Source organism: Dicentrarchus labrax, unplaced genomic scaffold (genome assembly GCF_905237075.1).
Source record: "Dicentrarchus labrax unplaced genomic scaffold, dlabrax2021, whole genome shotgun sequence".
NCBI classification, from domain to species: Eukaryota; Metazoa; Chordata; class Actinopteri; family Moronidae; genus Dicentrarchus; species Dicentrarchus labrax.
The window spans coordinates 22,670,980-22,684,568 of NW_026136715.1; the positions used below are offsets into that span (position 1 = coordinate 22,670,980).

General features: G+C 43.0%; 1 protein-coding gene across 3 annotated transcripts; it reads right to left on the reverse strand.

The window, feature by feature from the left end:
* Positions 1 to 76: 76 nt before the first annotated feature.
* Positions 77 to 12,554, reverse strand: brpf3b (bromodomain and PHD finger containing, 3b). Of its 3 annotated transcripts, none has more exons than XM_051426124.1 (13): positions 12,221 to 12,554; positions 9,508 to 11,069; positions 9,108 to 9,264; positions 8,828 to 8,959; positions 8,059 to 8,187; positions 5,888 to 6,200; positions 4,653 to 4,943; positions 3,361 to 3,960; positions 2,689 to 2,770; positions 2,514 to 2,602; positions 2,190 to 2,284; positions 1,831 to 1,985; positions 77 to 1,480 (listed from the first exon to the last, which is right to left on the reverse strand). In XM_051426124.1, exons 2-13 carry the CDS (start codon positions 11,043 to 11,045, stop codon positions 1,297 to 1,299), a joined length of 3,765 nt encoding a protein of 1,254 aa, XP_051282084.1. In that variant the 5' UTR covers positions 11,046 to 11,069; positions 12,221 to 12,554; the 3' UTR covers positions 77 to 1,296. The 3 variants fall into 3 exon arrangements, with proteins under 3 accessions (XP_051282084.1, XP_051282083.1, XP_051282082.1); XM_051426123.1 differs by having other exon boundaries at positions 2,514 to 2,599; positions 3,361 to 3,963; XM_051426122.1 differs by having other exon boundaries at positions 3,361 to 3,963.
* Positions 12,555 to 13,589: the final 1,035 nt, after the last annotated feature.

Below are 13,589 nucleotides of genomic sequence, written 5' to 3' on the forward strand. Positions count from 1 at the left end.
ACACCCTGTAACTCTTCCTGACATTTATAGCAAATTTAAATATCTTTCAAGTGTAAGAAAAAACACAAAACAGCAGTTAAGTATCCCAAAAGGTTTTTAATAGAGCATTTATTTCCCAAAATGAGGAAATACTGGTTCAGACAAAATATTTGGTGAGCAGGTAAAATATGTAGGTAATACAAGCTTATAAAGGTGTATTTTTCCATTTGATAAAATGGGCCTCTCGACAATAAATAGAATCTTATGGGGGTCAACAGTGAATGATGGCGGTTGGTTTTGAGTAAAATCATCAACGTCAAACCAAACTTGTGAACTCATCTGTTAAAATGTTGGCTGCATGTTTTTAAAACCTCACTCCATTTATTTTAAATAAGATTTCATTCTCAACTTTAACCAATATAGCTTTATTTCTATAGTTCTGTCTTCCATAAATAAATTATTTCTCTCTGTATCAAAAAGAGAATTCAAATATAAAGAACAATGGCTCATTGTGTTGTATGCTCTTAATGTACGCACACACGCACACACACACACACACGCGCACACACACACGCGCACACACGCACACACACAGCACAATGAAATGACATCAAAGACAAGCTAAATACACTGCAGCAAGTCAGGAATTATTTTATCTCCACAAATATACACAGCCTCGCTTTGCCCCAAGTGGGTTGATTGAAATACGCATTTTTAAAAACAGCAACATTAAATTAAATTGGGTTTGATAATACACATACATATGTACACAAAGTGTGCCTTTATAATATACAAGTGTCTTTGTAAAAGATTAAAATGTAAAAAGCTATTGTATAAAAGATGGCAGTGATCCATTCATACGTCTTCTGCGTTTCATATAAATATGTCAAATCTCTTTTCTGACAATTTGATTCCTTGGCAGTAGCATTATACAAAATAGAGGGGAATTCTTTTACATTTGATCCAGACACACAGCTTTCACACATCCAGGTGGAGTAAGCAGATACCTCGACACACCCCTGAACAGGGAGTAAACGCTTACTGACTGCAGCAACATGGGACCTAAAGATAACTTCATTCACATCTGGAGCTCCACGTCCACGACACAAAGGCAAACACCACTGCTCTGTGTGTCAGACACTAGTGGTTTGGTAATGAACTACGGTCCAGGATTCTGTGCTGCCACAGCAACCTCTTCACACCACAGTGTGAATACAAATTCAGCTGGCAGGAGGACTCGGCCGACCTGCTGCTTTTAGACCAAAGAGAAATGCATAGTGGCTGCCTGTGGGTGCACACAGGGCTCACCGTTGCCCTCTACAGGTAGTTGGACGCCACAAAGCCGTGGCTGTGGCTGACCCGGCTCTGGTGGATCATGGCGCGGTCGTATGCCACCTGGACAGACTTGCGGATGCTGGACTTGCGGCCTTCCATTATGCGCAATTTGTCGCCGGTGTCGTCTACACCCAAGGGTGTCACCTTGTCACGAGGGAGCCACTGCCTGCAGTAGCAAACACACAGATTTAGACTGTTAGAGCCTTTGAAGAAGAGTGACGATGACTACTTTCACTGCTTAAGATCTGTATGATTTTAACCTATACGTTTATGTTCATCATAAAAATATACAAATAAATACAATAAATGAAAATATATACATTCTATTATTTTTATTTTTCAAATTAACAGGCAACTTCTAACAACTTTGTGAGTTTTTGGAGCAGCAGTTCAGCAGTAGTTATGATCTGCCTTGACTGAACAATTCACCCAGCTGAACTGCATTTAACTAAAACAGCTGCACCCTGTGGGTCTGTTGCATTACACTGGAGCTCTGGCGGTCTGTTTGACCCTCACCATGTCCGCTTGTTGTCAAAGAACAGCACCAGGTAGAGCTTCTCGTTGGTCTCCTCCTGCCTACGCTCCCCCAGATGCAGGACGTCTTTGGGTGGGACGGGGATGGGCACCCCGTTGTGCAGCAGGCCCTCCTCTGGCATCTCTGGGTCGATGATCTGGTACAAAGAGGGAATTTAGGTCAGTTTCTGGCGCTGCACACAGCTGTTCTATGGTCCTAGGGTTTTATTTTTTCCAGATTTGGTTATATAATGGTCAAACTCACTTATTTTAATTTCGGAAAATGTGGTTTAGTGAGTATTTAAGAGCTTCACCTCATATTAGTTGGTGCTTCAGTAATATTAGGTAGAATAGGGAGTTACCAGAGCAGGATAGGAGGGATATCCCCGACACTTGGCCCACACCAGTTCTAGAGGCTCCAGCTCCGTCTCATCCTCAGACGTTTGGCTGCCGTGTCCTGCAAAAAGGAGACAGTGAGATCATTTATGACTAAGAAGAAAATGCACAGGCTGTTCATGCAAACATATTCCCAATAAGTTTAGACTGTTACATTTTATGACAAAGATTCCTCTGCTTAAAGCACAAGTCATTGCGAGAAAGGAGAGGGAATGGTAAACAGAAGAGAAGATGTATTTTGAATTCAGGATAATAAAGCAAAACAAAACCAAAAAAGGGATAAAACACACCAGTGTAATCCGAGTCTCCGTTGACTATCTCCAGGAAGGCAACTTTGGAAAGAGCAGGTTTCCCGAGGCTTCGTTTGGGTGGTGAACTGCTGTGAGACATGTTGTATTGTCAATGTGTTGTCAATCATTACAATAACTAAACAACCACTGACCACAGATAAACACAGTGTATTACATTTCTTTGTGGAGGACTGGACACGGGCTGAACTCTGAGTCGGACCCGCCATCTTTGTGCTTGCTGAAGCCGTTGGTCAGTCCTGAAAGCAAATGAGAGAAAACTCAGAAGAGCTGCTGCTTAAATAACAAGACCATGATGAAAGCTGGACGGAAAAGAGGACCTCTAAGCACACATCTTTAGTCTCATTTCAGTCGCAATGAAAACGACGTCACAGTACAATGCCACGACAACAATCAGTGCAAGGAATTGGCCAATGTTTGTCTTGTTGATCATGTAGCACGCTTTGTATCTTCACAACCAAGAGAAAGAAAGAGCTTAAAGGATGTAGGGTTGCTACGCCAAATTATGTTTAGCATGTTGTTAAATAAGTCATTAGTATTAGCTAGCTAACCTGAAGTTACACATAATAAAAATGGATAAAGACAAGTTCTGAAAGCAAGAATGTAACTAAATATAACATTACTTAGTGGGAAACACATTTTTTGCTGTCTCACATCATAATAGTTTGTTTTATGACTGTTGAGACATATTAACTGGTAGCTAATAACAAATGTAAAGTCAGCACATTCCAACAAGCATCCTAGTGATCACATCCTTATGAATATCTTTAGTCAGTTGTAAAACACTTAAACTTGTGTCCAATGTCAGTAAGTAAATAAAGCTTCTCACCACTTTCCAGTGTATGATTTGGTGTCTTCTCCAGATCACTATCTGAGCACATATCTCGACCAGGTGTCCATTTGTCATTGAGGGTGGGGGGTCCTGGGCTTTTCTGTGGGGTCTTGGATGGAGTGGACAAAGGTGTGGAGGATGGGGTACTGGCTGTGGAGCTGGGTGCGGTAGGGGTGTTGAATGTACCGTCGTCCTGCGGCCCCTTTCCATTCAGCAAAGGACTGTCTCTCTCTTTGAACAGCTTAGCTCCATTTTTAGCCTTCTTGAACAACACAGAGGTTCGTCGTCCAACTCCGCCGGTGGTGGGCCGTGGGGGGGTGCTGAGCTCTGGCAGGCCGTTGGCCACTGGCAGTCCCTTGCTGTGCAAAACGAGCGGCGGTGATGCTGGCTGCTCCTGTGCTCTAGTGCATTTAATGTTCTCTGCTGTGCTGTCTGAGAGGTCACCCTCCAGCTTTAGGCGTTTGCAGGGCCAGGTGGGGGACTGGGGCTCCCCTGTGATTGGCCGCAGGGTGGGAGGCTCCAGGGGCATGTCCCCCTGTCGTGGAGGAGGAGCCGGCCCTGTTGGTTCCAGTGTCGGGGGCGAAGTGGATTTGAGATCTTCTGGAAGGTGAAAGGAGGAAAAAATGAAATTCAATTTCACTCAGCGTTTATTTTATATGAATGCCCATTTAGTATGTAGTGTGATGTGGCGGTGTAGTATTCACACTGGAAAATGGTGTCACTTCATAATGATTTCATTCTGACAGTCTAACCACAGCCCAAAGGAAGTTGACGTATTCTGTAGACATGGAAGACCTTATCAAGACGAGTGAGTAAATAACTTTGCTCTCACAACTGTACACCAGCAACATGGTAACATGGCAGTATTTTATGACTCAACTGACACAAATCACAGGCGGTTTGCTGCCCTCCTCTATGGTAGCAAGAGACTGTTTGACTGGACTAGCCTGTGGTCAGAAGTGGGATGATATGGCATGACTGTACGTGGCCAATGGAGAGTGGTGAGTCCATGAGAGTGATGTATAGAAGAGGTGCAGACATAGAGTGCACTGGGAGAGAGGAGTTGTGAGGCAGCCATGGCTAACGAGACTCTGTGGGCCCCTACTTACTAGACTGGAGACAGTGGGGTGGTTGGGGTTGGTGCGTGGGGGGGACCCTGGCTCAATTACCTGAGGACAATGTTCCGTTAGCTCATGTTCACAACTGGTCTCATTGAAAAAGAGGCTATTAAAAGGTTCATGCATAGGCAATTTCATACTGTTGAAAAGTCACTGCTTTTCATCGCCCACCTTTGTCTGAAGACGAAAGGCCGTTGTCTGCCTTGGCTTCTTTCTCGTCATCTTCCTCCTCATCGTCGTCCTCGTCGTCTTCTTGCAGATGTCCGTTGTGAAGGCTGTGGCGTGGGTGCTGGCCCTGCCTGTAGCGGATGTTGTTGATCTCGCGGCGAAGCAGGCGGATGCGTCGGGTTCGGGCGCCACTGCATCGCATGGAGGTGACAAAGTCCATCTTCTCTAACAGCTCCTTTAGCTGTTCCTCCACCGTCATATGAAGCCGGTTGTCTGGATCCAGCACACTGTCAACTGGACACAACAGGAAGGAGTTAGGCTAACAGAGAAGTTAGCATGCATGTTCAACAGAGGACAGGGCAGGGACAACAGATGTGAGTTTAATACTGATATTTCATATAATGGACAGTGATTAGCTCATCATTATGTTAATCCACCAAGGGGAATCAAATTACTGCTCAGTACTGCCAAATTTATGGAACTTCAGTTATTAGTTTGACACAGCTATTTACACTGTCTACACAGGAAACTGTAATTACTTAACAACAAAGTATGAGTATGATATCTCCAGTATGAGGGTGATTAACCAGTAAAACATCAGTAGGTTAATACAGGAGTCAGAGAGACAACTACATCGATAAGAAATTTGGCTAAAGTTGAGACAGCTTACAAAAATTATGACCCACTCCTCTTACTGCCAACTTGATAAATCTCATAAATCATTCAACCAATCACTTCTCAGAAGAAAAATCTCTCATGGAAGAACATGTCTGAAATCAATATATACACATTCTACTAATCATTTAAGAAGTCAGTATTGGTGCTAACATTAATGTTACCTGCAGACAACTACCTCCTCTCACTTGAAACTGAAGCAAGAACATGTGTCTATAGTATTTTTATTCAGATTCTTGGACTGAGGCATACAATGGCGGCTCAGCAGCATTTCACTGAAAAATATAGCCATAGTCCATTAATACTGACAAATTGTAACCATTTATGGAGGGGCGGCATTTGTTTTCCAGCCAGTCAACTCGCTTAATTTCATGTTATTTAAAATAAATTAAAAAAACATCTAAACAAATAATCTGTGAATCAAATTACTGCGAGCTGCAGTGTACTGATGTATTACTGGTAAAATAAATGTTATTGGATCATAGACCATGTATCTAAATAAGTTTTATATCATACGAGATCAGAAATCTAAAGTAGAAACGTTTTGCACCACTGTGACTTACCATCGTCCCACGTGCAGCTGTAAAAGTCTCGTTTCTTCGGGGACTCTGGGAGGAGCATGCCTGTGTCCAGGTCCAGGCCGGTGTTGGTGGCTTGTCGTTGGGCATGCCGCAGTATAGCTCCCCCTAAGTCTCGAAGACGCAGCGCTGCCCGGTGGAAGACAGTGTCCTTGGCGTTGTAGAGGAGGCAGTTGGACACCATCAAATTGAAGTCAGTCTCCAGATCAGCCACTGAGCGGTAGGCGTGACTCTCCAGCTTAGAGAGCATAGTGGAAAAGTCCATGGGCTGGCTGATGAACTCCAGGTAGTCTGGTACCTAAACCAAACATTAATGAGGAGAATGGAAACATATTGACAAATAAAATACAAGTTAGTGGTAGGATAAAAAAAAAAATAGACAAAAAAAAAAGTTAGTAAAGATTTAACCCTGTGCAGTTTTTTTCCCTTTCTAATGTCCTATAGAGTTTCTAAGTGGAATGAGGCACTCTGGTTTTGGGCTTTTTAGTAAAAGTTAAATTTATTTCTACCACAGACAATGTTATGTCACTCACAGTTAAAGCATTTCTACGACTTTGATAGGCATGGAATTCTCCCAGTTAAGTGATAAAGATTAAACATTAAGAACTGTATTAGAAAATACCTGGTTCTCTAAAAAGTCAAAAGGTATAAGGCTGACTACATAAACACTTCAGGGGAGAGGTTAACTAAAGCACCCAAGGTGCATTTCAACAAGAAACATCCAATAACCAAGCTTAAAATTCAGTAGTAGGAACAAAAAATTAGGCTACAGAGAAAGCTGATTTCCAATCTGCAGCTTAATTTAGTCAACTTTTAATTTAACACTTCTCTGTTTCACGCCTATGACTGGCTTCTTCTCCAAAGCAAGGCTCATGGGTATTGCAGTTTGTAGTTTGCCAAAATGACAAAACAAGACTTCCCAGAAACTAAGTTGAAATAATTCAAACTGGTGGTAATGGTAAATGGTAAAAGGACTGTACTTGTACTGGGTCTTTACATTACCTGAGAGAACCTGTGTTTTGCTTTTAAATAACACTGGGCATGTCATCTATCTATCTATCTATCTATCTATCTATCTATCTATCTATTAGCAAGAAATCTCTGTCTGTCTGTCTGTCTGTCTGTGTGTGTGTGTGTGTGTGTGTGTGTGTGGCTCAAATATCTCTGCAGATCAGGATCAGACTGACCTGAGAGTTTCAACATGGCTGCTGTGTGGTTTAAGGGTGTGCAACGTCGGCTTTGTTTGGACTATAAAGATACCGTTAATAAATTATTTCATAAATTATTTCCAAATTCCGCTAGCATTGTCAACGACAGCCACCGTAGCCACGTGCGCACCAGAGCCAATCACTGCAGAGCCCAAACATCCTGGAAAGTGAAAGTAAACTGATTTCTCGGTCCGGAGGGCTGGCGGTCGCAGTGATTTTTGATTTTTGATCACAGACTGAGTTTTTCACCGATGACAGACGCTGTTTTTCGGGCAGAAATATGACAAAGAGTCGGTAGGACAGGCGTGAGGACAGACAGGAGGACAGACGCTTCTCCACGTTTTTCCTCATATAAGTTTCCAAAGACAGTTACAGTTACTACGTTACTGTTGTTTGGTCCTGTAACGTTGCTTTGTGGGACATTTCTCTGTATTAAGTTGAGTGAGAGACCTGTGCAGTTATCAGACTGTCTGACCGACACGCCCTCGCTCTGCGCCGTCGGCTTATCCGTTCACACTGTAGGTGGTTCAAAAATAATGCATCCCTAATACGAATACGAGGATCAGGGACGGAGCAACATTTCCCCCCTCGCTGCATCTGAAACTTTCACACAGAGCAGGGTGCGGAGAACTGACGCTGGATCCCTGAATCTCTCTCTCTCTCTCTCTGATTTATGCTGGCCTATATTACAGGACTAAATAATATGTCCTAAATGTCCCTGACGTCCCACCTTCAAACACAACCTCATTTGGCCATCCATGAAAAAGCTACTTAACCTCCCACTTTTCTATAGCAATACATACTTCCTACGGGCACTGCACTAGTATAAAGAAATATTTGAAAGGGGAATACAGAATGGGGAAACACACTTCCAGACCCACCAGACCCTCCCACTTTACAACTCTATATAGACTGTGTGCATGCTTCTGGTCTTGGTGAATGTCTGACCTCCTTGATGTTGACTGGCTGTGCAAAGATCTGGGCTGTGTCCTTCTCCTGCAGTTGCTCCAGAGTAGAGCGAAGCAGCACCAACATCGGGGTCAACTGCATCTCCAGAGCTTCCTGGTGAACTTTGACCTGCAGTTGTCAGAGGATATGCATGTGATGTCAACATTTGTTGAAGCTGCAACCATAAACAATTCACACACAAGTTACAGACTGTTGAAGGCTAAAGAGAAGAGAAGCAACTAACCAATCTTTTACTGCATGAAATGTGATCAAATCAAAATACTTCCTAGTTTGTCTAGTCCTCATCTGGTCAGATTTCAACAGCCACAGCACCGGCTGTCCAGTACATCATATAATTGTCAGCTCTACTCATTCACAGCAGCCACCTGTTGTTTTATTGCCATTCAGTTGTGTTGACTATCACATAAAAATAAAGACATGCTAATGTATACTCTCCAAATTGTTACACATCAGGCCACAGACCCATATTTGATAAGATGCAGTCACAGGGATCCCCATCTGGTAAGATTTAGTTATTCCAAAACATAGTTAAGAGTTTGAAACCTTGAGGACCCCTTGCAACCCCCTCAAGGATCCCTGGTTTAGAAACACTGCTCTATAGGACAGGCAAAGAAAAGCAAGACTATCCAAACAGCTAGGAACTTTTAAAAAACAAATTTAAATACATGTAATTTATGCACTTTAGATCTTTGAATTTTCAGTTAGTCGCCATGCCTGTCAGCATGTGAGACTCATCTGTACAAGTTACCTGTTCTCGTTTGAGTTTCTCCCTCTTGCGGATGAGCTCCACCAGCAGCCTGGCTTTTTCAAGGTCATGCCGCAGCTTCTGCCAATACCTCAGTGTTTCTCTTGCAGCAGAAACCTTCTCATCCACCTCAGGCTACAAAGTACAAGACATTTTTAAAGCTCAGAAATGTATCTGTGGCAATCAATGGATCGTACAAACTCTGTTACATTAAAAACTATCACAAAAGTTTTTAGCATCACTATACAAGAGTCAACACTGTACTTCTGTTTCCTGCCCTCACCGGTTCAGGATTCCTTTGGGATTGGATGGTACAGTGCAAACGCCGGACCAGTGGCACACCGTTCCTTGACTGACGCTTCAGTAACCAGTAGTTATGCAGCCTCTGCATGAACTGGTTCTTCCTCTGGAAGAGGATTCCTTTGCAGATCATATTGAGCCTGTGGAACAGAGATGGATGCAGGTTGGTCTTCAGGTATCTTCACTAGAGCACTGTTCCATGCAACTGTTCACTTAAACTGACTAGCAAATCCAAACATTCTGTGCAATATCTTGACCAAGCTGGTCTTGACTAGGTGTGTTATTTGATGAAAACCATCTTGGTCGAATGTTTAAATAAAAATAAATAATAACCTGTTTTTTAATTTAACTTTTTTTTAATTCAAACTAAAGGAAAATCAAACCTGCTTGTGGGTATTTGAGGCACTATCGCTTGTGGTGATGCAGTCTGTTGTGCTGTTGACTCTGTGCTCTTCTTCCCTTTCTTTTTATCCATCTTGGCACCATCTTCTGACTTTCTGCCTTTTTTTGGTGTGATAGGACCCTCTGTGTAGGCACTACGTCCCCTACTAGCCCTCCCTCTGCTGCCCACCACTCTTCCTTCGCTGTCCTCATCTGAGACAGTCTCTTGTCCTGGTGGCGAATGGGCCTCACAGAATGCCGTTTTCTTAACAGAGAACGTGGTCCCATTGACGTTCGTCTCTCGCACAGGATCTATCTTCATGAACAGACCAGCACGCTGAGCACATGTGACATGAAACGCAGTGTAACAGTTGGCCTTGTGGCACTGAATTGATGCACCACGGCCTTTCTGCTTGCACAAGTAGCAGGTCAGTTTCCAGCGTGCTGGGGGAATGTTATTGACCCCTTCCACTGGTTCTAGAAAAACGGTGTTGGCAAAGCAGACTTCAGGGATCCAGATGGCACAGACTACATGTGCCCAGCGTCCGTCACTTGTTTGCTTGAAGGCGCCGCCACGGTTTGGACATAGAACACAGTCAATGGGTTTCTGAGGGGACTGGAGGCAGCAGCGGCACAGCCACTGGCCTTCTGGGATGTAGGGCACTCCGTAACACTCCTGGTGCACAGCCAGGTTGCAGGAGTCGCAGAAGAGGATGACGTTGCTGTTGAGGCACTCATCATCCAGGCACACGCAGCAGAAGGCATCGTCATCAATAGCGTTCTGAGAAGGCACACGGCTGCGGGCTTCCCGGTACGCCTCTTCCTCCAGCCGGTCCACTAGCAGCTCAAAGGTGTCTGGTGAGACAGCTGAGTAACCCTCTGATGTCCGGCCAGCATTTACCATCTCCAGCCAGGCAGTGTCCTCTTCATCCATGTCATATTCTGCCTCAGCTTCCTGCTCCTCAGCTAAGCGTTCAATATAACGGTAATATGCTGTAGGCAGAGGGGGTGCCTCGACCGGTGTGAAGGTTTCTAGAACATGAAACTTAGGTTCAGGGAGGGTCATGTGGTTATGGTGTGATGCATTTAACTTTTCAGGTGTTTGTGGATGAGAATTGGGGCAGTGGTTCTTGGAAGGTGGTGGCGACTTTACAGGAGGACCTTTGGATTCTTTCCTGCGCCCTCGGGGTGTGACGGGTTTGCGGACTGTTGGGGCACTGCTGGTGGGAGATGATGCCTGCTCACTGTTCTCCTTGTTGCTGTTACACTCGCTAATGTCCTGAGCCATCATCTCATCTTCAGTAATGACCTCTAATGGCTCCAGAATAGAAATGCGGTGAAGCCTACCATCCAGTTCCACCTCCACCACCTTCTGTGCCTGGGCATAAGTCAGGGTTTCTCTGCTTGGAGATGCTTTGAGGCTATAAGGGGACGGGGATCGCTGGCGGGCACCCCCACGCCCACCAGCGGTCCCATTGGACTTCTTGACATTAGCACCACCTCCTGCAGCCACCTGGCCTTTTCGACGTGGCTTCCTCATAGGCCACCAATCACAGTTTCCCTCCTGTTGGTTTAAAAAAAGTGTAATAATTTAATAATACTGCATTGTATGACTGTAAGTAATGGTCAATATACAAAACACATTTTATATTATGTACAAGAATGAGCATTTGATGGTGCTACAGTAGAATATGAAAACGCTATTCCATTACTCCACCTATTAAGAATAGTCCTCTATAACGATACATTCATAAAGCACATTGCACGTGCTACAGTATTTTGTTGTTATTGTTTGCTTTTGTCATCTAAATAAATTCTATAACAATAATCACTTATACTTATCAAGCACTTATTTACAGGACTAAGGAAAATCTAATGCCATTGCTACAACAATGGTATAAAATTAAGGCCTAAAGAGGCTAAAGCATGCTTTGCACTTCTTGACATATTAATGAATTCAAAACATCTCTGTCACGTGTTGCATTCTACTTTTAAGTGTGCTATTAGGCAGAAATAAGGTCAGTATCACCTGTAGCGTTAACATTCCTTCACACACCTCAACTTGCAAAACTTACACTCACTCAATCCAAGAGGCTAAATGCACAGACCAGTGTATTAACAGCTGACCAAGCGTCAAGTGGAGCGTTATTCTTCACTGTCAATACACATACGGTCAGTAAAGAAAATGTATATGCAGATTATTCTCGATTTTATCTCATTAACTGCTGGCAACTACTAACAGCACTACCCAAAACACCGCAAACACATCCAATCAGCTTTCAGCAGAGTTTGACTGATCCACTCCAGAGCCAATCAGCGTTTAGAAGACCACAGGCTCAACTGATCACTGTCCTTATTTCAGGAGTAAAATGTCAGCCATATTTACAGTTTTAAAACACTGTTAAAAACTCGTCTGCCGTTTAAATCTTAATAACAGTTTTACAATGTTTTAATGTTGCTTCATCTGTTCAAGTCGAGATGAGACAGGCACAGTATGCCGGTACACCGACATAAGAGTACGGAGACAAGTAGTGAAAGATTCCAGCTAGCTAACCTGCTAACTTTCACAGATTGGTAACGTTACAACCAAAGCTAGCTGGTTTGTTAGTTTCTAACGTTGACAAGGCGCAAAGCAAGTTAAACCGCTGTTAGCTAAGTGAAGTTAAAAGTTCAGAGCCACTCTACTAGTAGAGACACAGTAGGTAGCACACTTACCTATTATGGCAACTGACTGGTACAGGTAGCTCGACAGCCGGCGGTCTAAAGCCGCTGCTACAGTAATGGTTGCCTAGCCAGCCGCCTTACTTGCTGTAGTCTCGAAGCTAACAGCTACCGGTATATTTCGCTAATTTATAACGCTTCCGTTTCTTCACAACACGGCAAGCAGTCTATCCCAAAGGTTTACTGAGAACACAAGTGATATATCTGCATTAATAATCTAAGAAACGGCTTATTGTTGTCCCAGTTGTGTGAGAAGGAGAAATACTAGTCTCCTTCGGCTAGCTGGCTAGCTATTTGGGTCTAGAGCATCTAGACTTTGTGCTAAATCTAAATTAAACACAGGACTTCCGGATGTTTCTGTCAAAATAAAATCCTTATTGTAGTGTACTTTGCTTCAATGTTTCTTCACCAATACAACGGAAAATACTTACATTTAATTTAATTACGCCCAGTTGGTTTTTTAGTTTTTTCCTGATAACCTTTTTCCAGTGTAATTGCCCTACAATGTACGACAAAATGCTGTAGTTACCAATAATAACAAAGTAAAGCCAGGGAAATGTCGGGTAAGCAGTATTATAAAGGGCGGCCTAGTATACTCTTTCCCACAATTTTTATTTGCCGATTTTGTATTGTAATACACTTCAATGCACACTTATTTAATATATTCTGGTTTGATTTTGATTTCTTTTTAATATATTTTTCCTATGTTGTCTTACTATTTCCTGCTATAATACGCTATTTTCTGGGTATGATTGGTCTTCTTTAATCCAATCATAGTGCATAAGGTTCAGTGTTCTAAGTTGTCGGACTTGTTTTGAAATGATGCAATCATTTCAAGACTTACATTTACTTTTATTGTTTCTTTCTATGGGGCGTTCTACAAGAAATAACTTTAATACAATGTGTTTGAATGCTTTTGAAGCTAAACTTACAATCTTGATCAGTAAAATAGTTCCGCAAAATTATTTGTCATTCTAGTCGTATGTTGTATGCTTTTATTTGAATGCAAAATGCCTCACTTCCGTTTTTACGACATCCTATGGGCTACCTTGATAACAGGAGATTCATACAAGTTAAGCCCGCCCCCTTGACGTCACCAGCCATGATTTTCGCGCGCAAGCTACTTAACAGGGTCAATGACAGATCACAGTCTGTGTTGATCTTAGTACAGCTCTATGCCTTCTGAATGTGGAGTAGGCCTTTCAAAGCAGTGGATGTAACCTCATACTTGTACACAAAACGTGTGCACACATGCATGTTCATGAATTGAATTGTTTATTCTATGCATACACACATGCACACACCCTCACATACTAGGCACACATAGAGAGAACAAGCAGCAGGCCATTATATTTGCATCACA

Coding starts and splice junctions, on each gene's coding strand:
- brpf3b (XM_051426122.1), bottom strand. CDS start 11,045: ATGAGGAAGCCACGTCGAAAAGGCCAGGTGGCTGCAGGAGGTGGTGCT. Junction 8,188..8,827: donor AGAAACTCAAACGAGAACAG/GTAACTTGTACA, acceptor TGACAACTGCAG/GTCAAAGTTCACCAGGAAGC. Junction 1,481..1,830: donor TTTGACAACAAGCGGACATG/GTGAGGGTCAAA, acceptor TTGCTACTGCAG/GCAGTGGCTCCCTCGTGACA.